Below are 22,326 nucleotides of genomic sequence, written 5' to 3' on the forward strand. Positions count from 1 at the left end.
TCCGCAGTCTCTGCATTAGAGCAGTACTCCCCCCACATCTGTCTCCCCAGGAAAGAAAGATTTCAAGCATGGACTCCAGGGGCAAAGAAACACTTCCCCCAACATTTCCTCTCAAAATGGTATTTCTCTGTGACCTATGACCTATCCTAAGTCTGGTTTAAGAGGAAGCACTGGCAGAGAAGGTCACTCATGCCCGGTTCCAGGGTCGGGGTACCCTGGTCCTGGAGAAAGGTTGAGCCAGGAGACCCTCTCTTAGACGGCCCCTGCGCACGGTGCGCCAGGCCTTACAGCCACTGAGGAAGGAGCTTCAGGTAGGGAGGAGGCCATGCTGTTGCTGCTTGGAGCTTTTGGTCCCAGCACAGGCCTTGGGTACGCCCTGCCCCACCCCCTACCCTAGCCTCTTTGCTGTCCCTTTGTTGGCTGCTAGCACCCGGGTTTGGGGGACCCGCAGGGCCCGCGCCACAAAGCCAAGCAAATGCCTCTGCTCTCCCTGCTCTGCTCTGCTCTGAGGGGCCTCCTCTCTCCTGGCCCTCCACAACCGGTCATTCCTCTCCTGGTGTCTTTTCGGGCCAGCTGAGCGGCTTGGGATCCCAAACACGGGCCCGCAGACATAGTGGGTAGAGACCGAGCCACCCGCGGCTCCCGGTGGGGCCGGCTCCACCGCAGGCCGCGGGCTCCCAATGGCGACCCGGCTCCGCCTGGGCAGGCCACCTCCAGCTCTCTTCTCCCAGGCGGCTCACAAAGGCAGCCGGCCCTGCGCTCGAGCCCGCAGGCTTCCGTAGCTCGTATCCTTCGCTCCCTTCTTGCGCCCCCCCCCCCGGGCCCCATCCTGCCCTGGTGGAGACCCTCTGGGCCAGTGACTGAGCGTCCCACCACTGAGCTTCGAGTCGCTTTAAATGTCCCGGGGGAATGGGTGAAGAGCGAGCCCGGTCGCGATTTAAGTGACCGCAGCTCCCTGGGTTCAAAGCTCTTCTTCCAGGTCCTTCTACTAGACAGGGCCAGAGCTGAGGAACCGAACGCCGCCGAGGCCCCAAGCTGTTCCTAGCTAGCATCGGCGGCTCCGCCAAGCTGTTGTTTTAAAAGAGCAATAAAAATGAATTATGACTAAACGCCTTCTAACTTAATGCTTTCGGACGGGGTTCCCCGGCAAATACGTAAGAGGGTTTTTATTTGTGCATGTGTTCCTGCAATTGATCTCTTTGATGACATTCTCATTCATAGAAAGCGTTTGATTTATGAGCGCAGGACGAATCGCAAACAGCGGCGACCGTGGCGTCGGCTGCAGCTCGAGCTGCTGCCGATCTGCCCTGCCTGCCTGCCTGCCTGCCTGCCTCGCGCTGTCTGTCTGCTCGGGGCTGGAGAGACCCGCCCGGGTGGGTCCTCCAGCTCTGACGCTGCCTGCCGGGGACTAGGGACTCGGGGTGAGGGGTCGGGAAATGGAGAGCGAACCCCTGGAGAAAGATCGCGATTTCGTAGATAGCTCCCAAGCTTTTTGCAGGGTTCTTAAATCACCCGCCCCCCACACATGTTGCTTACACGCTGCTTTTTCTCACGGTAAGTGGGGACGTAGCTCAGCAAGGGAAAAATAAACACGGGGGTGGGCGTAAAACAGAACAACCCAGTAACACTCCCTGGATCACTTTTTATTGATACTGCATTTAAAGTGCTTTTTTTCTTGCTCTCGAGAAACTGGGTTAATTTATAACCGAGGGTTAGGAAAGGTTCCAGGTTGAATCTCCACTACCTAACCTAACTTCAAAGCTTTAAAGGGCCATTATTTGCCATGTAAACAGATTAAAGAATGAAATATTGATTCCCCTCCACCCGCCCTGAAAAAAAAAAATCCTAGAATGACTGAATCCGGGGATCAGAAAGAATCCTTTCTGCCGGTGCATTTTTGCCGCCAGTAGCCATTCTTTTGTCTTATTTTTTTTTCTCTATCTTTTTAGGTCTGTTTGCCTGGAGCCATCAACAGCTGGGAGACTAAAGGACCACAGTGGAAATGTGCGGGGGTGGATGGGGGCAAGTGTGGGGGAGGGGTTGAAATGTCGATGTTTGGAACAAATGTGTACAAATAAATGAATTGTTGATAACTTAAGTTATTGACCTGGATGCTGGTGGCTTGTTAAAGAAACTCCATATTCCTCCTTCCTGGAGTTGGGGGTTTTTGTAGGCACTTTCATTTCTCCATTTTCAAAAGGTTGGGCTTGGCCCAATGCTGAGGCAGCCCAATCCTGTGTCTATTACCAATTTATGGTTTGAGCCTCTGCACTGAAAAACCAAATCCATTCCCCTAAAACAAAAAAAAAAAAAAAAAAAACTTCTCAGAAGCCCAGATCATGTTTGGCTTTCTTTTTGTTGTGGTCTATTGAAGATGTTGAACATGCCCACTTCATAAATATATTAAAATGGAAAAGAAGATCAATTGTGACCAGAATTTTATTCACCAAGTTAGACTAAAAGAGGAAAAAGAAACCATTATGAGCTTTGAGAAAGGATGGGGAAGGAAAAAAATTAAGAAAGTTACTTTTAGCAAAGGAGAATTTATTCTACCAAAAATACGCATGACAATGCATCCTAATGTAATACAAAAATAAAAAGAAAGTGAAGATACAATTTGATGATCACTTTCTTGCAGGCCTCATATATTGCTCTCAGAAAATCACAGAGGGTTGTTGGACTCCACTGAAAACAAAACCCCCAACGAATCTGTCAAAAGATGGCTCTGAATCTGAAGGGTGGGGGGCATCGCTAAACAGAAAATCCTCCACACTTAAAAGAGGGAGAGAGAAGTTGGAGAGAGAAATAAAAATTATTATTTTTTTAAAAAAATCAACTCGGAATCAAAGAAGGCGAAACCACCTGGTCAGAGGGGGTTTTTGTTTTGTGATGCTTTGTTTTTGCTTTAATGAATATTTTTTAGTAGTTCAGATGCTGCAAGTCGATTGTGGTGAGTGTATCTGTAAAAAAGTCAAAGCTGTCCGCTGAGATATCGACAGGACTGTCGAGGGACCCTGGCAAGCTGGGCGAGACTGCATCTGAGAGCTGCAGGCAGGAATCTGTGGAGAAGACGTTAAAGTCCTGCAAAGAGGGGACCTCCAGGGCCTCGGGACTGTCATTGTTTAGGCCCGAGCCACAGTTCTGGCCCATTGTTGACAGGCAGTTGGGAACAGTGGGTGACTGGTGCTGAAAATGTTTCAGATTTTTCTCATTGCTGGTTAAAGGCGACACTGGGAAACTTTGGGAGTCGCCATTGTGTCCGTTGGGACCCTGCTGCTGGGAGAGGGCGTTTTGCTGAAAAGTGTAACCTTCCCTCTCCAGAAGCGCCCCGGAGACGCTGAGGGCCTGCTCGAAGAGCGACTTCTCCTCCTCGTCCTCCTCGGCTTTCTCCGAGTCCTCGAGGCCTTTCAGTTTCCCCTCGCCGTTCTGGTTCTCCTTGCACTGGGTCTGCCTCTTGTGCTTCATCCTCCGGTTCTGAAACCACACTTTGACCTGCCTCTCCGTCAGATCCAGCAGCGCGGCGATTTCCACCCTTCGGGGTCGGCAGAGGTACTTGTTGAAATGAAATTCCTTCTCCAGCTCTAAAAGCTGCGTGTTGGTGTAGGCGGTTCGCAGGCGCCGGGAGCCCCCGCCGCTGCCGTCGGCGATGTCCAGGGATTCTGCGGAGAGGAAAACCGACAAGACACACGCACAGTTGGAGCTGGAGGGGTCCGAGTGGGCCACCAGACTGGAGCCTACACACAGCAGAGAAGATCCGCTGCAACAAAATGGCCGCCTCTGGATGCACCGAGCTATTGTGCTGGCCTCCTCTGCGAGCCCAGCCTGGGGCACCCCGTGGCTCCCACCTCCAGCCGCTTCTCCCCTCTCGCTCCCCCAACCTCTCCATCCGGGAGCAAACTTTATATTAGCCACAGCACAATTTATAATTAATGCATCAGCTGCTAGCTAAGCAAGAGCAATCTATCACTCTTCATTACTGTCAAAAAGCCAAACTCTAGGGACAACTAGACAGAATGAGGTCAGTTCCAACTACAAATAAATCATCCCACGTTCCACAAGTTGGGGAAAGTTGCCCGCCCGCACCAACACACCCCTCCCGGGGAAACCCCTCTGTGTGGCCTGGGTCGGATGTCTCCCGGTGGAAGCGCGAGATGCTGCTCGCCCCACCAAACCCACTCCAGCCACCAAGGGAAGGGAAGGCAGACCAAGCAGCGCTGCTGGCCCCCCTCCGCGCCGGCCCACGCACCCCGCCCCCGCCCCGCCGCCGCCCCGTCCCGGGCCAGCCCCGCGCGAGCGGCCAGGGTCCCGGGGCCCCCGGGGCCAAGTGTCGCACTGAACCTTTGTGGCCGAGCAGGCCGGGCCGGTGGCAGGCGGGCGGCCGGGCGGAGGCGGAGGGCGGCGGTGGCAGCGCGGTTTTCTTCGCCGCATTCTTCTCCTTCATCCAGGGGTACTCGGGCGGCTGCAGGGCGCCGGCGGGCACGGGGGCTGGCCCGGCTGCCCGCGGGGCTCGGCTTGGGGCGGCCGCCTAGCGCCCGTGGCGAGCGTGATCGGCCGGGTTGAGGGCTGGGAATGGTCTGCTCAAAAGGAGGAGGGAATCAGTGTCGAGTGTGAAAGCGTCGAGGTCTTGATTGATGAACTTTGAAATGTATCAGCGACAGGGGGAAAAAGATGTCAGGGCACTCGGCGAGCGACCGGGCTGGCTATTGATAAAACCAATCTCTCGCTCAAATCGTAATTCATGGCCTTCTCCCTCGAGCCCCTCGGAGCAAAAGTTCCCTCTTCTGGAGGGGCCTGGGGGGGGCAAGGCCCGGGAAAAAGCGAGCGCGGAGGGAGAAAAAAAAATCTATCATAGAAGATCGCTGCTGGGGTGTTTTTTTCTAATTCACTGATACAGCCGTATGGGGACCCGCGCTACCTATTACAACTATTGAATTCATGGAGACAAGGTTGAAAATTGGACCGAATTGGCTGTCACATGATTGCTTCTGCCCAATGACAATTTGGGCTTTAATCAAAAGAAGCCACTGTCTGTTTGATTGATCCAAAAAAGTCGGGAAGGAACGCCTCATTGGGGGCCAGCGAGGCTTTATTTACACTTTTTTCAGGGCGAAAATACATATCGGCGGGTGTGGAGGGGGAAGCCCGGCCTGCGTGGGGGCGAGGGCTGCGAGCCGCCGAGGCCCCGCGGATGTGGGGTGTGCGCTGCGAATGTGTGCGTGTATGCGCCCCGCCGCCCCTGCGCTCGGCCTCCCCCGCACACTCCGCATTGTTTCGGACTGTCGCGAAGACGCCTCGCACCTCACAAATCATTTAAGCACCTCAGTCTGACGCCTGCAGTCATTAACAAAGTAATCCATTAATCTTCAAAGTTTTGACACCCCAGGGGCCCCCACATCGCGGCCACATAAGTTCTGCTAAGGCTGGAGGAATGAGCAGAGGGAGAGGGAGAGAGAGAGAGAGAGAGAGAGAGAGAGAGAGAGAGAGAGAGAGAGAGAGAGAGAGAGAGAGAGAGAGAGAGAGAGAGAGAGAGAGAGAGAGAGAGAGAGAGAGAACAGAGGGAGAGGGAAAGAGAACAGAGAGAGAACAGAGAGAGGGAGAGAGATGAAAAGAGATGGGGGAATCCCTCCTTTTATTTCTTTTCTTTTTTTATTTTTCCTCCTCTGCCTTTTCCAAAGCCACTTTCTGAATCTCGGAACTGATCTGTTTTCTGGCATCTCTGTTTTCTTGCATCTCAGCCTGCCAGTCTTGCCCTCTTCCCCCCCCCCTTTTTTTCTCTCTCCTCTTCTCCCTCGCCCTCTGCCTCCTCTATTCCCTTCTCCGCCCCCCTCTCCAGCAGCCCCCAGGTCCCCCTCCCAAAGCCTAGCCCGGAGTCGGCGCCCCAGCCCCGCGCCGGCCCATTGTTAGCCAGCTTTTCCACGGCAACTAGGGATGTGACTCCGGCGGGAAGCGGGAAACAGGAGGCGGCTCTCGAAGCTTCCCGACCTTCCTGCTCCATCAACTTTCTCAGGAGTTGGCTCGCGAAAAATAGATGCGCGTGCAAAAGAGACAGTCGCCCCCCGGCCCCTGTGTCCCAAATCCCTCGTAGCCAGGGCGGCGGCCAGCCAGAGAAATGTCGCCCCCCGAGCAGGCGCGTGGGCTCCCTGGGTTTCTGGGTTTCACACCCAGAGGCTGGGGGCGGTGAGTATTTCGGATTTCAGGAAGTCGGTTGCAAGTGAGCAGCAGGGAGGGACAACGAGGCCTTGATCCTTTTCTTTTTTCTTCCTTCTTTTCTTTTTCTTTTCCTCCCCCTTTCTCTGCGTCGTCCTCGTTGCTCTGGAGAGGGGGGCCACTGGTGGAGAGGTGAGGAGCGGCTGGAACAGAGGCATGCCCCACCTGCCTCCTGCATCTTTTTGTCCCTATCTCCTGGGCCTGCCAGGGATGCTCGCACCCGGTTTTATTGTGGGAAACTCCACAGCAGGTGAGAGGGGCAACCCACGAAAGAATGGTGAAGGTTCTCTTTCTCTGCTCACAACTCTCTCTCTCTCTCTCTCTCTCTCTCTCTCTCTCGTCTTTCTCCCCTCTCCCCCTCTTTACCAATTTGGACACTGGAGCTTCTGGACACTGGAGCTTCTGGACTGGAGTTTCTTGATCTGCGTTGGAGGACTCAGAAGTCCTAACACCTTTAGGCACCAAACAGTAACTTTAGAAAGATCCACCAAAAAGGGGGAAGAAGGCTGAAAGGGGGGAGTCTCAGGGATCTCAGGGTATCTCTTTCCCCCCAAACTCTGAGGGTGATGATTTGCTTTTTGCTTCCTTTGAAATGGATAGAGTGCTCAGATTCTCCCAGGCCAGCAGCTATGGGGGTGGGGGTGGCAGGAAAATAAATCATTCTGGTGTCCAGAGAGAAAGAGAGACAGAGAGAGGAGGAGGAGGAGGAGGAGGAGGAGGAGGAGGAGGAGGAGGAGGAGGAAGAGAGGAGAGGAGAGGTTGACAGGGGGGAGAAACAAATATCTGTAGAAATACTGAGAGAAAGGCTGAGGAAGGAGCACTGGTAGGAAGGACTAGATCTCTGAGGTTAGCATCTAAGGGGCTTGGGTTACAAACAAGCTATAAAGTAGACTTGGTAGAAGACTCACCCAGTGCATCGCCTTACAGATAGAGATACTATTTTGGAAAATGTGAGGTTTTTTCTCAGTGTCTTGCTTTTATTCCAAACAAAGCTCTGAAGGAAGTCTGGGTGCGATCAATCTTGCTCACCCGAAAGCCTTGACAGCTTCTGGCCCTTAAGAACACATTTCTGCTTCAAGCTCTTTCCAAGATCAAATGTGGCCGAGCAAAGAGAAGAGCAGGAAACGCAAGTAAACAAGGAAAACTAGTATTTTTAAGCTATATTTTTTTGCATTCAAAAGAGTTAGAAAGCTAGTTTGGGGAAAGGTGTTTTTTGGATGGTGGGTTTTGGCATTCCTTTTAAACAGAAAATATGGAGGGGGATAAGAGAGCGGGGCAAGGCAAGGGAGAAGAGCTGCTCCCATATCACTGAGGCTTTGTCAGGGGCTGAGTTGCGTGGGTGAGAAATTTCTGTTCGCCTCAGCGGCTTTAACTCAAATACCATCTGGAAGAAACCTCTTTCCTTGGACTATTCAACGCCGAGCTCTTCCTGAAATCAGTTCCTTTAACTCAGGAGATATTTTTAAGAATCTCCTTTTAATATTTTGAAAGCTGGGTTTGGTGGTGAGAACAATATTTTCCTTTGACGTCCAAAATAAAACTTTCGGACAGATCCTATTGGCAACTCATTTTCAAATCTCTGCGGTGAGGAGGAGGCGGCCTCCAGCTGAAGAGCAAATTTCAGGATGGGGAGATGGGGCAGCCCTGAAAGATGGAGCTTGCTGGCTGGATCTTGCTCTTTTCCCCCTCCCTGCCCTGGCCCCTCTATCTTCCACTGGTCCTTATTTTCCCAGATAATTTTACAGGCTTCTTTAAAATGACCGCTGAAAAAGAAGGCTTCTCCATCTGCTCAGTTTTGTTCACTTCAGAGCTGCCCAACCCAAGGCTGGAAGCTCCATTTCTGACAAAGACTGAGATCCCGGATCTTTGCTGTCTGAGGTGGCCATATCTAGGTGGGAAATTTGGGGTGGGCCTGGGATGCCACCTCTACTAGCTTCCATAGTTTCAAATTCCTTCCAAGAAAATAGAGTATTAGACTTCAGATGTGAGGGGAAGTAATTTCTGGGTGAGAGAAGCACTTAGGTCTGTCTCCACCGCAGCCGGGTCTTGCGTCTTCCAAAGTTTTTTAATTTTTATTTTTTCTTAAAATATGAGCAGAGTCCCTAAAAGCAGCTCCTATGTCACCAGCGACGCACCCAGCCCAGGCCTCCAGTGCCCGTTTCTAAAAGACACCTGAGAAGCTTCTCAGGGGAAGATAGAGCCATGATGAAGTATATTTTTGGATTGCAGACAAATGGCGACATTTTTCACCTCTGGCTCCAGAGATCCAGCATAGGAGAAGGGGTTTTATTTCTCTCACATCGACTCGCCTCCAGATCCCCAGACGCAGGTGGTTCCTCGCTTCCAGCTTGGGGGTGGGGGGATGCTGGATGGGGAGCCATCCTGAGGTTTGCCCACTTTTGGATTTTGGCTCCGTTTCCAAGCAGTCCTTGAATATGAGAGAAAAATATTTCTCCTTCCTGTGCCTGCCTTTGCCTCTGCCAGTCAGCCAGCAGCAGCCCTGTCTTCCAAATCCTGGAGGAGCAAGGGACTGCTTAGTTTCTATAGCATCAAATCGAAAGAATTACTTATAAAAGTGCGGTTTTTATTAGAAAGATACCAATCTCCTTACCCCTCTCCTCCTCCCCCCCCAGGTGGCCATAAAAGGAAAGCGGAGGGAAGCGAGAGGAAATAAATCCTGCAGATGCCAAATCCCAAAGTTCGGGAGTTGCTGGGCTCCTGTGGTCCCGGAAGGGGTTCTGGAAAGTGACTCTGACACTCAGGCCTTCCCAGCTGCGGATCTGGCGGGGCCTCCGTGTTCTTGGCGTAGCCACTCTGGGCAGAGGTGATTTGAGCAGCGGTTCTTTCCTCCCAGCGCCTCGAGGGCCAGAGTCGACGCGGCCTAGGCCAGTTGCTGCTGGGACGTCTCTGCCGGGCTGCCGGGTCCCCTGCTCAGCTTTGACCCGAAGATGTTGCAGGCGGCGGCCTGCTGCCCAGATCCTTTGGCGGGGCCGCCTGAGCACCTGGGCGCCCCCCGCCGTGCAGGGGGACCGAGGCCATTGTTTCCCGGGCATCGGCGCCTCCTAGCCCCGCGCTTGCTGCTGGGCTCATGGCAGCTGGGAACCAGGCCGCGTCTGGGTGTTTGCAGAACTGAAGCCTCCGGGAGGGCTGCCGCTCGCCGAGTCCTCGCCACGTTTGCACTCGGGGTGCCCGGCCAGGCCTGCGGTGGAAGCGGAGCGTTGCTGCGGTCTGCAAGTCCAGCTGGCCCGCCAGACCAGCGCGCCCCATCTTCGGCCAAAGAATCCCTTCTACACTCGGATATTATTCAGAATAAAAACTTTATTTTTTTGTTTTGTCTTCTCAGAATGTGAGCAGCAAGGAATGTAGAACTCTCAAAACCAATCTTAACATTTTTTTTCGCCTTACAGTTATTTTTTTTTTCAGTTTCGCCCGGATGTCATAAAAACCTAAATCAAAAGCGGGACCCTCCTCTGGTATATTGCATCGTTACCGTTATTTTTTTATAAAGAATTACGCTTCCCCTTTCAATAAATTTTTTTTCTATGTACGCCAATACGCCATTGAACAAAGGCCAACAAACCTCCTGAACAATATCAGGGTACAGAATTTCTTTAATTATTAAATACGAACGGATGGGGATAAAATAATATTTTAAAACTTAGATTACTCAATGCTTGCAAAAAAATAAATAAATCTGACTAGTTCACCAGCAGACACACACGGAAAGACGTACACTTAGTCCATCCTTGCACAGGGAACCCCTGTTTCAAAGCGCCTTTTGATTTTTTTTTCTCGCTCTTTACAAGAAGTGCAATTTAAAAAAAAAAAGAAACTAAAAGTTTTTTTAAAAAAAAAATCGCTTCCTCTCGGGAGCCATAACGTACGAACAAATTCACATTGAAGAACTAGGCTAGAAAATTTGTTCATATACCCTGTTTCTGATCAAAGAGTAGAAAGGTACAAGGGTGCAGGGCCAGCGGGCCGAGCGAGGGCGGGAGATAAATACCGCTACACATACTGACAGCCATTCCAGCAACCAAGATTGCTACGTCACATAAACTATTAAAAAAAAAAAACCGCGTTACCAAAGAAAACAAAACAGGGTCGGGAGGGCTCGAGGGGATCTGGAGGAGAGAAAAGGGAAGGACTGCAGGAACCTTTAACAAAACAAAACCAAAAAACAAAACCAAGCAGAGGAAGAAGGGTCTGTGGGTGGGGTGGGGGACTCTCCTGGCATAGCCCCGCGCCCACCATCACAGGTGGGTGAGTTTGGGGGCTTCCTGAATTCTTCCCTGAGAAGGATGGTGGGCGGTAAGGTCCGTGTATGTGGGGTGCGGCTCCCCCGGCCCAGGCCCGTGATGGTGGCCGCTGCCCAAGGGGCCTGCGCCCCAGTCCATGGCGGCCGAGGCGGCGTGGGGGAGGTGCGTGAGGCCAAAGAGGGCGGGCCCAGAGTTGCTCATGGGCTCCACATAGCTGCCCCCCACGAAGACGGGGCTTCCCTGTAAGTGTGGGGTCCCATAGCTGCCGTTGCCCTGCAGGCCATGCGCGTGCGGGTCGTAGTCGGGTGTGCCCCCCGCGCCCGCCGCCGGGTAGCGCTTCTGGGGGGCGGCGGAGGCGCGCAGTTGGGCAAGGGTGCAGAGTAAGAGGCTGGGGGCAGCCCGTAGGCGCCCTGGGGGGGTTTGGAGAAAGGCGGGGGCGACTGGGGCTCGTAAGGGACGCTGTTGACCAGAGAATGCATGGAGTTCAGGTAGCCCCCCGAGCCGGGGGGCACGGGGCTGCGACTCGGGGACTGGCCCCCGGACGACGTCAGCACGCCCTTGCCCTTCTGATCCTTCTTGTACTTCATGCGGCGGTTCTGGAACCAGATCTTGATCTGGCGCTCGGTCAGGTTCAGCAGGTTGGCCATCTCCACGCGGCGCGGCCGGCACAGGTAGCGGTTGAAGTGGAATTCCTTCTCCAGCTCCACCAGCTGCGCGCTCGTGTAGGCCGTGCGCGCGCGTTTGGACGCCGCCTGCCCGGGCGGGCTCTTGTCGCCTGCGCAGCTCTCCCCTACGAGCACAGAGAGAGGAAGAGAGGCGTCAGGGGGTGCCGGGAGCCCCGCCCCGGTCCCGCCAGCCCCTCCTTACTCCGGGCCCACGAGAGCCTGGGCTGGCCCAGAGAGGAGGAGATAGAAGGAGAGCGGCTGCCCGCTGCCCTGGTGGGCCGAGCGAGCAGGGAGCTGGGGATGCCAGACTCTGAAACTGAATGCCCGGCTTCTCTAGAGGGAAAGGGCAGAAAGAAAAGTGGAGGTCCGCACCAGTGTCCTTCCTGCTTTGTATTCCCTGTCCTTCAGCACTCACTGCCCAGTCTACGCAGCTCCTGGTGGGCAGATCAGACTGGCCACTCAAGAAGCCCTTCCCTTATCACCTGGAGAGCTGGACTGTTGCCTCCATTGGCCATTAATTTACTCTGCCCTGGGGTGATGGGGAAAGGCAGCTCCAGCCTGGAAAGCTTTCCCTGCTAAAGGCTCCCTTGGAAAGTCACTCTTTCTGGTGGCTGGGTGAGAGAGGGGGCAGGCCTACTGGGAGGAGATAGATTCAATTGATTAGAGTTCTCCATATCACAGTGCAGCCTGCCCAGCTTTGGTCACCAATCTTGTTTCTCCTCTCTCTCCTCTCTCTCTCTCTCTCTCTCTCTCTCTCTTCCTCTCTCTCTCTCTCTCTCTCTCTCTCTGTTTCTTCTGTCTCTCTCTCTCTCTCTCCCCCACAAAATACTGGTTCCTGAGAGTTTCACTTGGAGAAGGGAACAGTAGGCATGGATGGGGAGTTGCTGAGAACTTGGTGTCTCTTCCCTGGAGCTCAGCTTTAGGAGGCCCATGTGGTTCCTATTAGGATGACATGTTCACACCCCCTTGCCCAGGAGGCCCCAAGCTGCCTTCCTGATGCTAAGCCTTAGTGGGGCTGGTCATTCCATCCCTAGGAGCAGATTCCAAGTTGGCTCTGATGAGAGAAAAGGCATTGGTTCACACTTAGAGGATAGTTAGGCCTGTCTTTATGCTTTCACATTTTAGGGAAGGCGGTCAGGGTCCACTATTTGTTTAATATGAAGAGCTGTGTGGGAATGGAGCCCAGGTTTGCTGTTCCAAAACCCCAACTTCAGGGGTGGGCCAGAAGAGGGTCCAAGTGCAGGAGGCCCCTCTTCTCTGAGGGTTCCAGAGAGACTGCCCTCGCCATCTCCCTCTGGGATTTCCTGAGCACACACACACAGACCTGCCACCTCCCTGGCTGCAAAGGTCTGGAAAGGTCTATGGGAAGAGGGTGGAGGCACAGTGGATTCTTGGGAACATCCGGGCTCTTGCAGACAGTGCTGGCCAGGGTGGTTGGTGGTAGCAGGACCCCAGTTGGGGCCCCCTCCTCCAGAAGGCACCCCTTTACCTGAGCTGGAGCCGCTGGTTTTCTGCTTTGTGTTTTGCCGGGACTCTTTCATCCAGGGGAAGATTTGTTTGGCCACCGTGGGTGAGTTGAGCAGGGGGCTCTTGGCGGAGCTGGCAGGGGCAGGGTTGTTGCTGGCATTCTGAGGTGGGGACACGGAGGAGGGGGTCGGGGGCACCGCTGCGGCGGGCGCGGGGGGCTGTGGTGGGGGCTGCGGCTGCTGCGGGGCAGGGGGCGCGGCCTGGGGCGGCGGGGGGGCCAGGGGCGGCTCGCCCAGACCCGGGGGCTGGCTGGGCGGGCCGCTCAGGGTCCGCAGGCACGCTTCGCTCAGCTCGTGCGCCTTGGGGTGGCCCCCCGCGATGGGGGACTGGAGTGAGCAGGCTGGCCGGTGGTACTCGCCCTCGGCGCCCAGGGCCGTGGCCGCGGGGTAGGACTGCTGGCTGGCATTATAGGCGAACCCGTTGGCTGCCTGGTAGGGGTAGCCACCGTAGATCGCAGAGCTGTCGTAGTAGGTCGCTTTTTGCATCGCGCAGTTTGCAGATGTTGCTCGCACACTCTGACCGGGGCTGGACACCCGTGAGGGCGCACATTGGCACGCCCCCGCGGTCACGTGACGCTCCGCCGCCAATGGCCGCCCCGCGCAGACCTGGGGAGCGAGAAGCGCAGCGCGGTGAGGGCTCCGCGCAAATCCATCTTACTCTCAATAGCTAAGTGACATGAAAGCCATAAAAGAAAAAGTGGTCAGCAATATTTAGCAGCACGACTTGGCCCCAGGCGCACAGAGCCGCGCTATAAAAAGCCGCTGGAATTTACTGGCAGCTACAAATATTTGCTTAACTTGCGTCTGGAGTTGGGGAGTTTTCCGGGGCCAGAGGAAGAGAGTGAGGGAGGACCCGAACCCCGGCTCCCGGGACGTGGAGTCTAGAGGAGGAAGGCCCTGGTGGTGGCTACAAAAGAACAGGGTTGGGCTCCCTCTTTACCAAGAAGAAGACACTTGGGGAATCTGTGTCTATAGTTCCTTGGTCCAAGGGGAACATCAAGACTAGAGTCCTCTCTGGAGTTTGGGAGGAGAGAAGAGGCAAAAGGGAACTTGGGTCGCCAATTTTTGTTCCTCTGGCCCCGTGTTTAGGGCTCTTATTTGACCCAACGAGCCACCCAAATGAGCCACAACAGGTTGGGGACTCCCCGCAGCCCCTTCTTGGATCTACTAGCAATCCAGAGAGGGTGGGCAACCATTGTTTCCGGCCCAATTGGCTCTGCCCTGGTAGTAAAGATTGAGTTGGCAAGCAGGTTAGTCCATGCAAGGATAAGAGCCACCACCTCCAGACGGAGTCTCTTGTGGCCCGAGAAAAACTTTGTGCAGAACGTTCCGTGCGAGGGGGAACCAACAACACCCCCCTCCAGCTAGTCACAACTCAAAACTCTGGACAATTCTTTCCTGCTTTCCTCTCCCTAGTACTCAGGCATGTCCCAGCAAGCCACTCCCATCTCTTTTCCCTAGTTATAAAAGGTCCCCAGATCCTCCTGTTTTGGACTTTCTGAGGTGCTGTTATTCAAGGCAACTATCAAATTCTACCTGTTAAAACATGATGGATTAGAGAAAAAAAACAACCCACCAGGAACCTGAAAAACCAGCGTTCATCTCCATGACCACAGCTTGAACTCTCCTTCCAACTTAACGATAATAGGTTCTGTCTTAGAAACTGCTATGTAATTTGATGTATGGGGGTCATTTGGCTCTGGACGAGGGATAGAAGCACAAACCATAAAATCCTGCCAGAGTTCCCTGATCTTTGTGTGCTGCTGTGGTTGTCGATGTTTGTGACTTGGTCTGTTTACCTGCTTCACAATCACCAAGTCAAGGGCGAAAATCTAAAAATCTAAAAAGCCATTGAAACCCTTTTTATTCAGAATGTAGTTTGTAGTCGTGAAACTTGTATTTTGTTTGTCCTCTCCTTCAACTCTGGTAAACCTGTAATTCTCAGTCCTGAAAAGTTCCACGTGAGTCTACAAATACACACACCTTGAGATGTAGTCCTTTCTCTCATCATTTAAAATATAAAATGACAAATTCATGAAGAAAAGCATTTTACACAACTGACTCAACTCTGTATTTGAGTGCTAGAGTTATTCAAGTTTCCACAAATAGCAGATACTTTGTTATTAAAGAGAATAATAAAATAAGCTTCTAAACAACGGGCGACCATCATTTTGTTGTTAACGGGATCCTTTGGGTTTCATTCAACCAACAATATAACCAACATCTGGAAAACAGGCACAATTAATTTTCCAGAACCTCAATTTAAAATTACAGCATCCCTTATCCGGAGTTATTGTGTATGCTCTTGAGTCCTGGAGTACTCTTTCTCCTTTGGAAATAAATAGGAAGCTACAGAATCCAGGATCAAAAGTAAGTAAAGATTAAATAAAATTTGCAGCTGAATAGCCTATTAAATGTCTGATTGCTGTTCTTTCACGGAAAATGGTTCCTATTACATTTGGAGAGTGTTAATGGCTGTTTTTTTTTTAATAAATTTTTAAGATACTAGAGTTTGTATAAAATAAAACGTTAGGTTAAAAAAATTACTCCAGACACTTGAGAACGGCAAGATATTAGATAAAACAAAATTAAGTTGATTTCTGAGCGTGCAATATTTCAAGTGACTTGCTAATCCATTATCACAAGCTACAAGCCTGCTTGCTTAAGTCTTTTCATCAAGTGTGCATTTGTCTTGCTAAATAACAATTGCCCTTTAAAATCAAAGCGCACTGCAACCACCGACATAAATTTACAACCAGAATTTACCTCCGAGATCCCACCAACCTCTTTTCTATTGTTTGAGGTCAGCAGACAAGCACCTTACCCCCCTCCCCCAACTCAGCCCCCAAAGTTTTGCAGACCAGTAAAGAAGTTGGTGGTGTGCCAGCCAGGAAACTTTGCTTTGCACCACTTTGCAACACACACACACACACACACACACACACACACCCCACACCCTCCAAGCAAAGGGCTAAGGACTAGGGGGTCCTGGGGAAAAAGAGGTGCTATCTCTGGACAATAGGTCCAGGTTATTGGGCCTGAGGGTGGGCAGGCAAAACGAGCGCCTCGCCAGCAAGCCTATTGTCTCTCTGCTAGATCGGCCCAAATCCCACCTTCTTTCTGCCTTCCAGGGACGGACGCGGTCCCTTGCCCCATTGCCCCATTGCCCCCCCTGCCCTCAAAGAGCTCGAGCCCCGAGTTTCTGCGGGAACTTGGGGTCGAGGAGAGCCCCCCCGCGTCCCCGCGTCCCTTCGCCCGCCTCCCTCCGGCCCGGCCACCCCCAGCCAAGTGGCGGCGGGGGCTGGGGGCGGGGAGGGGAGCGCGGCCTGAACCTCGAAGTGTAAGGGATCAGTCACTGCCGGGAAGGAAGCTCCGGCTTGTGAACTCTTCTTGAACCGAGATTATAAGTCTGCGGCCATAAATCACCCAGACGTTCGCTCGCCATTCAGCGCCCGCGCGGCCAGCTTACCTTAACTTCTCCCGGGCGCCGCGAGCGCTGCGAGCGCATGCGCGGGGTCGGCCTCGGCCTGCGGCCCCCCGGCCGGGCTGGGCGGGCCCCCGCCGGGTCCCCTCCGCGCGCGCCGGCCACCGACCCTCAGCAGCATGGACCGTGGGCCGCGGCGGGCGCGAGGCACTGCCCCGAGGCCCGGAACGCCGCGGCGCGGAGCGTGGCCGCCCTCCCGCTGCTCGGCGCGGCTCGCCCAGGGCGGACTGGGGCGACGGGGACCCACCCTCCGCCCCACCCGTCCCTCCCTCCCTCCCCCGCGCCCCCGCCCCCTGCCCTTCCGGGGGCAGCAGCCGCCGGCCCCGGAGATAAGCGCCTGGCGGGGCGCGGCGCGGCGCGGGCGCGGCCTGGGCTAGTGGCAGCCGACTTGGGTATGTTTCTTATGAATATTACAGCGCAGGGAGCCGCGTCTGGTCGGGGGGTGCGGTGGGGGTGCTGGGGGCGGGAAGCCCCGGGCGGCCGGGGAAGCGCGGGGCGGCCGGGGAGGATGCGGCCGAGGGGAGGGGAGGGACCGCGCGAGAGGGGGAGCTCGACGGCGGGGCCGGGAAGAGGGCTACCCCCGCCCTGCCCGCCCTCCCTCTGCTCTGCTCTGCTCCGCTACTGCTCGCTCCGAGGCGTCCCAGAAGTCCAGTGAAAATTATGCTAAATGAGAACAATTGGGCTCTCACAAAGGGGCTCTGGGTCTGGCCCTCGATTTCTCAGGGATGGGTTTGAGAAACCACGCAAGCAAGGGGGCCAGCCTGGACGTTTTCAAAAAGTCCGGATGAACGGAGCAGAAGAGACTTCCCCGAACTTTTAAACAGTTGGCCTCATCTGCCACTCACTCCAAGAACCTCGCACACAGTCAGTCTTGGGTGAGGTCTGGAATAGGGATGGCCCCTCCGTACAAGATGGGGCTCTCTGGAGTTGTAGGTACTTGGAGGCAGATCCCCCCTTGGCATGCCTAGGAGCCTGGCGGTAGGGCGTGCTGCGAAAAGGGCCGGGAGCGTTTGTCCCACCAAGAATAAGGACGCTCATTTCATAGCACCAACGCGAAGCTCGCTTCCCAGAACGACAAGACCAGCGGGACTCAGAGCCCCAGGCGCGCATCTAGGAAAGGGCTCTTTCCCACAGATGTCCCAGGCCCCAGTCTGAAACTGGCTCACAAATCTCCAGTCACCATCTAGCCACAACTTTCCAGGGGGACCGAGCTTGCTCCCTTCCAAAGCCGCCCACAACACCCCACAAGCCAACCCTCCAAGGAAATGGAGATGGAGAGAGAGAGAGGGGAGAGAGAGAGAGACAGGAGAGAGAGAGATGAGAGAGAGAGAGAGAGAGAGAGGAGAGAGGAGAGAGAGAGAAGAGAGAGGAGATGGGCTTTAATGCAATTCCAAGGTGTCAACGGCCAGTCTTTCTAAAGGAAGGTGTTAAAATATAAGTAGTGTGTTTAAACTGTCAGGGAGCCAAAGTGTCACCTTAGAGCAAAAACAAAGCCAAGGGAAAAGGGAGAAATCAAAAAGCACTCTGGGCCAGGGGTGGGCCTCATGCATACCAATGGTTTTTGTCATTTATTGGCTGGGCAAGATTTATGATTGCCTCCCCAAAGCTGTAAACAGAGCACAAAACAGCAAACACTTGCTCCTTATGGCAGATTGCAGCCGCACGACTTGAAAGGGGAAGCCAGGGCCGCGTAGGAGGAGAGAGCCCACCGCAAAAAAATCCGCTCGGCGGCCTTTTCTCTTCAAACAGGCCGGGTCGCATGTGGCATTTAAAGAAATGAAGGCGTGGGTCAATAATCAACCCGTACTTTCTCCTCCAAACTGCTGACACGACTCTCGCCGCCTGCTCGCTCAGCAGCTGCAGGGATGGCCAACTCTTCGTGAGAACCTGCCCCCGGGCCACCGGGCGAAGGGCGCGGGTTGGGGAAGGCCGGGCACCCCTGGGCCATCACTGTGCGGGGTCAAACACTAGGGCCTGGGCGGATCTGCCACCCTGGAGAAAGGAGACTGAGAAGCTATGGTGGGCGATGGCGATGGGGCGATGGTAAGCCCCCAGCGACAGACAGAAAACAGGGAGCAGAAGAAGGGCTCCTGGCACCCTAGCTTGGGGCTTGGGGAGAGGGAGTTGGGCGTTTTGCCCCCCAAACCAGCAAACTGGCTTTTTTTTTTTCTTTTTTTTTTTTTTTTTGGCTTTGGGACCTAAGCTGAGGGGTGAATGAGGTCATACTCATTTACTGTAGCTCGAAGGTTGCTAGTTTTGTACTGATTTTGAAAGAAAATACTGCCTGTCCATTTGCACCACCAAAAAATGAGTCGCTGCTTTTTAGGCAAAAGCCCGCATATTTTACCTCTAGGAACAAAACCCTAAAATTTTCTTTGGAGAAGGGAATGTCCTGGGTTCCTGAAATGATGCCCACCCCACCCACCTAAATCCCAAGCTTCTTTTCTAATCCCTCCCTGTGGGCCAGAAGAAAACATTTTCCAGCACAGGCAGAGCTGAAGGGTGTCTACAGCCTTCTCCCCTTCAGAGCGTCTCCCAGGGAGTCAGTCTGGGGGGTGGGGTGGCAGTGGGGTAGGGGGGACTGCCACCCAAAGAGGAAGATGAGGAACAATTGTTGTCAAGAAGGCAGGGAAGCCCCAGAATGGGAGAGAAAATCTGGTTTGCCCGTGGCCACCCATTGATCCCCGAGTTGAAGTCCTAGGGCTTCGCGAGCCTCAGCGCTCTCTTTAAGAGAAATACCCGAGGGGTGCTCTACAAACTACTGACTTTCAACTGTGCAAATGTTTTATACTCAGAGCCCTTTCCCCAGGCATTTATTTCCACATGCTGGGCACTGAAGCATACTAAAAAGATGCCTTAAACAAACCTATATTCCCTTTCATTCTTTCTGAGTGAAAACTATATTATTTATGAGTCTTTAACTGGGGTCAAAAATGTGCCAGAACTGGGTCATAAATCATATGAAATTGCTGACAAGTAATTGAACAGCAATTAAAGCTTACATTTTATTTCCAAGGGGTGTTTTAGGGCTCTTTAAATGGCCTCAGCCAGGCACAGTGAGAGGGTAGAGCCACAGAGAGGAAGGCAGCTGTCGCCCTGACCTTAAGAAAAAATAAATTCTACTCGTTGAGGAGCAAGGATTTGATTCCTCTCCCCCACCACCACCAAATACTGGGGAAATCAGATATTTTAACCCCTGCAAAAAAAAAAATCACGGAACAAATCCAAATAGAACTCCAGATTCCTGGTGGGCTCCTCCCCCTGCTCAGAAAGCTCCTGATCAGAGGAAGGCAAAGTTTTTTTCTTTTTCTTTTTTTCATGGAGTTTCTATCCTCTCCATGAGTGGAGTGCTGGGTCCCCGAAGCCCAATTAGCTGGATTTCCCCCTCCCCACTGCTTGGAAGCACTGCTGAACTAGGTCCCATCTCGCTCCTGGTTGCAGCGCGGCTGCAAGGCTCTGCGGACCTGGCTGAGTCAAGTCGACCTCGGCTTCCTGCCATTCGGAGGCTTGTGCTTCCTTTCCTTTCTGGCTATCCCTCAACTCTCTGAGCAGGGTGAAGGGTACATGGGGAGCGCTGTCGGTCTCGGGCACCCTAAAAAGCCCCAACCCAGCCCGGGCGGCCTCCTTCCTCCTTCCTGTCTCCGGGTTTGTTTGACTAACCTGGCTCTCAGGCACCACCTCTGTGCTGGCTTCCCCTAGATTTGCTCTGTTCTTACCCCCACGAAGCAGAGGGTGCTGGGAAACAATGACTCTTTTACCCTCTACCCCCAAATCCCGGATCCTTCGCTCTGGGGTGTGTGGGAAGGCTCTTCTGCAACGGGCACTGAACAAAGTGGCCTGAAGCATCATCAATAAAATGGCAGCGCCTCTGCACACTCATTGATCTCTCTCTCTTGGCTGCTCTGGCTGCCCAGCTCAGCCCTAGAGTCCATCGCGCGGCCAGCACCGCCAACCCAGCGGCTCCGGGCCCAGATCAGCCACCCCACCCCCATGGCCTCCAGGCAGTGTCGGCTGGGCCTGGAGCTAGTGAGGCTGTAAGCCTCACCACCTCGCCGCTGCCCCTTTAGGATGTTTTCCTCCGCAAGGCTGCAAGCCACTAGCCTTGCCCGCTGCCCTGAACAAACGAAAGCCCCCTCCCGCCCACTAGGAGCCCCCTAGGTGTCCCTTCCTTTACACACTCCCAACATTTTTTAGAAAAATTCAACTCGGCCTGGGCACACTAACTGGGGATCTTTTCCACCGATTCGTTTTCTAATGGAGAAACAAAGGAAGGAGGGGGGAGAGGGGTCCTGTCAGTGAAGCGGGGTCTTCTGGCCTGACCTTTGTCTCTCACAGCATAACTCACTCTCGATATGAACAATCGGCGGAAATACCTTAAAATAAATTCCATCCTCCTGGTGTAGGCCTGGAGTCCCAAGCCGGCTAGCTTGCCCAGAACTGCTCCATGAGTGCTGAAAAACTGCAACCCGCTAGGAGGCGCGCTCTCCGGAGAAGGGGAAGGAGAAGGAGGGGTGGGTACGTGTGGGGGGGGAGCTCTCTCTCTCTCTTGCTCTCTCTCTTGCTCTCTCTCTCTCTCTCTCTCTCTCTCTCTCCTCTCTCTCTCTCTTCTCTCTTCTCTCTCTCTCTCTCTCTCTCTCTCTTCTTCTGTAGAGAATCTAGTAAACGTAATCACAGGCGAAGCCTGCCTGGGTCTCCGCTCCAAATGCCACTATAATGCGCTGTATTATGTGCTCACGTGGTCTTACGTCAACTTAAATCCTTTGATTTGAAATAGGGAAACACTGAAGGAGCTGAATTTCTGAGCAAAACATTTTGCTTTGGGGAAGGAGACCTTGACTAGCAGTGGAGTTCGAGAGAAGAGATTTAACTAGGGCAGTAGGATACTTGGGGGTTCTCCCCCACCGCATCACCAACATGTGCCCACAAGGCTATTTAGCTCAGCTTCTATTTCTTTACACTGGCTACAGACACAAGGGGACAGCAATACTGACTCTATTCTTAGAGTCCACACAACTTCCCTAGCATTCTTTGGCTCTTGGACAAGCTGAGCCCAGCATCCCTAAGCACTCCACTCTCCTCTGGCCTGCAGGACAGCATCAAAAGGCAAAACCCAGAACCTGTTTCAAAAAAAAAAAAAAAAAAAAAACAGTGATGACAGGCCGGCCCAGTCCACTCTCTTCCCAGCAGCCTACCATTGTGCAGGAGTTTGCTAACACCCACACCATACACCAAAGTCACTGGAGAAACCTAAAAGACACATAATTGCATGACAAAGGGCTAGAACACCTCCTCCTCCAAATCTAGCTGGTTTTGCTTCCTTGGGTGCCCCCCAGAAGAAAGGCTCTTAGTATAATAGTGGGTCACAAAGTACCCTGAACAGTCGTGAGCTTTCTTCAGAACAACAGCTAAGTGAGACATGAAAGTATAGGCTCCTAATGATGAAAAATGTAGGAGAAAGCAATATGTGTGACAGAGAGAGGAGAGAGTGACACAGAGAGAGAGAGAGAGAGAGAAGAGAGAGAGAGAGAGAAGATTATACACCAAGAGAGAACCAAATATTGTTGGCATCCTTTGAGTTAACCTACAAGACAGCTCGGTCCACTCTGCCAATTTGCCCTTTCCCAAGACAGTCCCATATCCACAAGCAGCACTTGAACTGGAGCAGCTGTGCAGGAAGAACCTGCTTGAAACAAATAAATGCCATTCTCTTTTCTGCCTAGCCCCACCACCACTCATTTCCACACTGTTGCCCTCTCACTACATTGTCAGCAAAGTTGGACCCTTTTCTGGGAGTGTGTAGGACTGACAAGAACCCTGGGCTACATCTCCCATCCTCCTGGAGAGTAGGTCTTGGACTGAGGACTTTCTAAGGGGCAAGATTCACTTGTAGGCACTGCAGGAAGCTATGCAACAATTCCTCCCCTTCTTCCCTCCCCTGCAGAGGAACAGAAAAGCCTGGTGAGAGAGCAAGGCCCTCTGAAATGGGGACTGTCCATGGGGGTGTGTCCTAATCATGGGGAAAGTAAAGAGATCTAATTCCTGAGAAGTGAGCCCTAGCCTAAACTGATAACATTATTCAGCAATGTCCTCTCTGTGGCACAGCTGGAAGAGAGTCTATAAGAGAATCTCCCAGTCTCTGACCTAAGCTATAAGCTGAAGAAGTAAGTCAAAGGAAAAACTCCTCT

The 22,326-nt window shown here is 53.4% G+C and overlaps 2 protein-coding genes across 2 annotated transcripts; both read right to left on the reverse strand.

Moving 5' to 3' along the window:
• Positions 1-2,912: 2,912 nt before the first annotated feature.
• HOXA2 (homeobox A2) lies at positions 2,913-5,310 on the reverse strand. Its single transcript, XM_049781722.1, is given in 7 exon segments — positions 2,913-3,659; positions 4,339-4,483; positions 4,485-4,592; positions 4,594-4,665; positions 4,667-4,791; positions 4,916-4,985; positions 5,095-5,310. Coding segments are annotated over 7 exon segments (1,476 nt in total). The 3' UTR covers positions 2,913-2,919.
• Positions 5,311-10,428: 5,118 nt separating this feature from the next.
• On the reverse strand, positions 10,429-20,630 carry HOXA3 (homeobox A3). The gene is given in 4 exon segments (XM_049781995.1): positions 10,429-10,807; positions 10,810-11,256; positions 12,621-13,263; positions 20,515-20,630. Coding segments are annotated over 3 exon segments (1,317 nt in total). The 5' UTR covers positions 13,144-13,263; positions 20,515-20,630; the 3' UTR covers positions 10,429-10,460.
• Between the last annotated feature and the right edge of the window lie 1,696 nt (positions 20,631-22,326).

The sequence above is a fragment of the Suncus etruscus genome, chromosome 10, assembly GCF_024139225.1.
Source record: "Suncus etruscus isolate mSunEtr1 chromosome 10, mSunEtr1.pri.cur, whole genome shotgun sequence".
NCBI lineage: Eukaryota > Metazoa > Chordata > Mammalia > Eulipotyphla > Soricidae > Suncus > Suncus etruscus.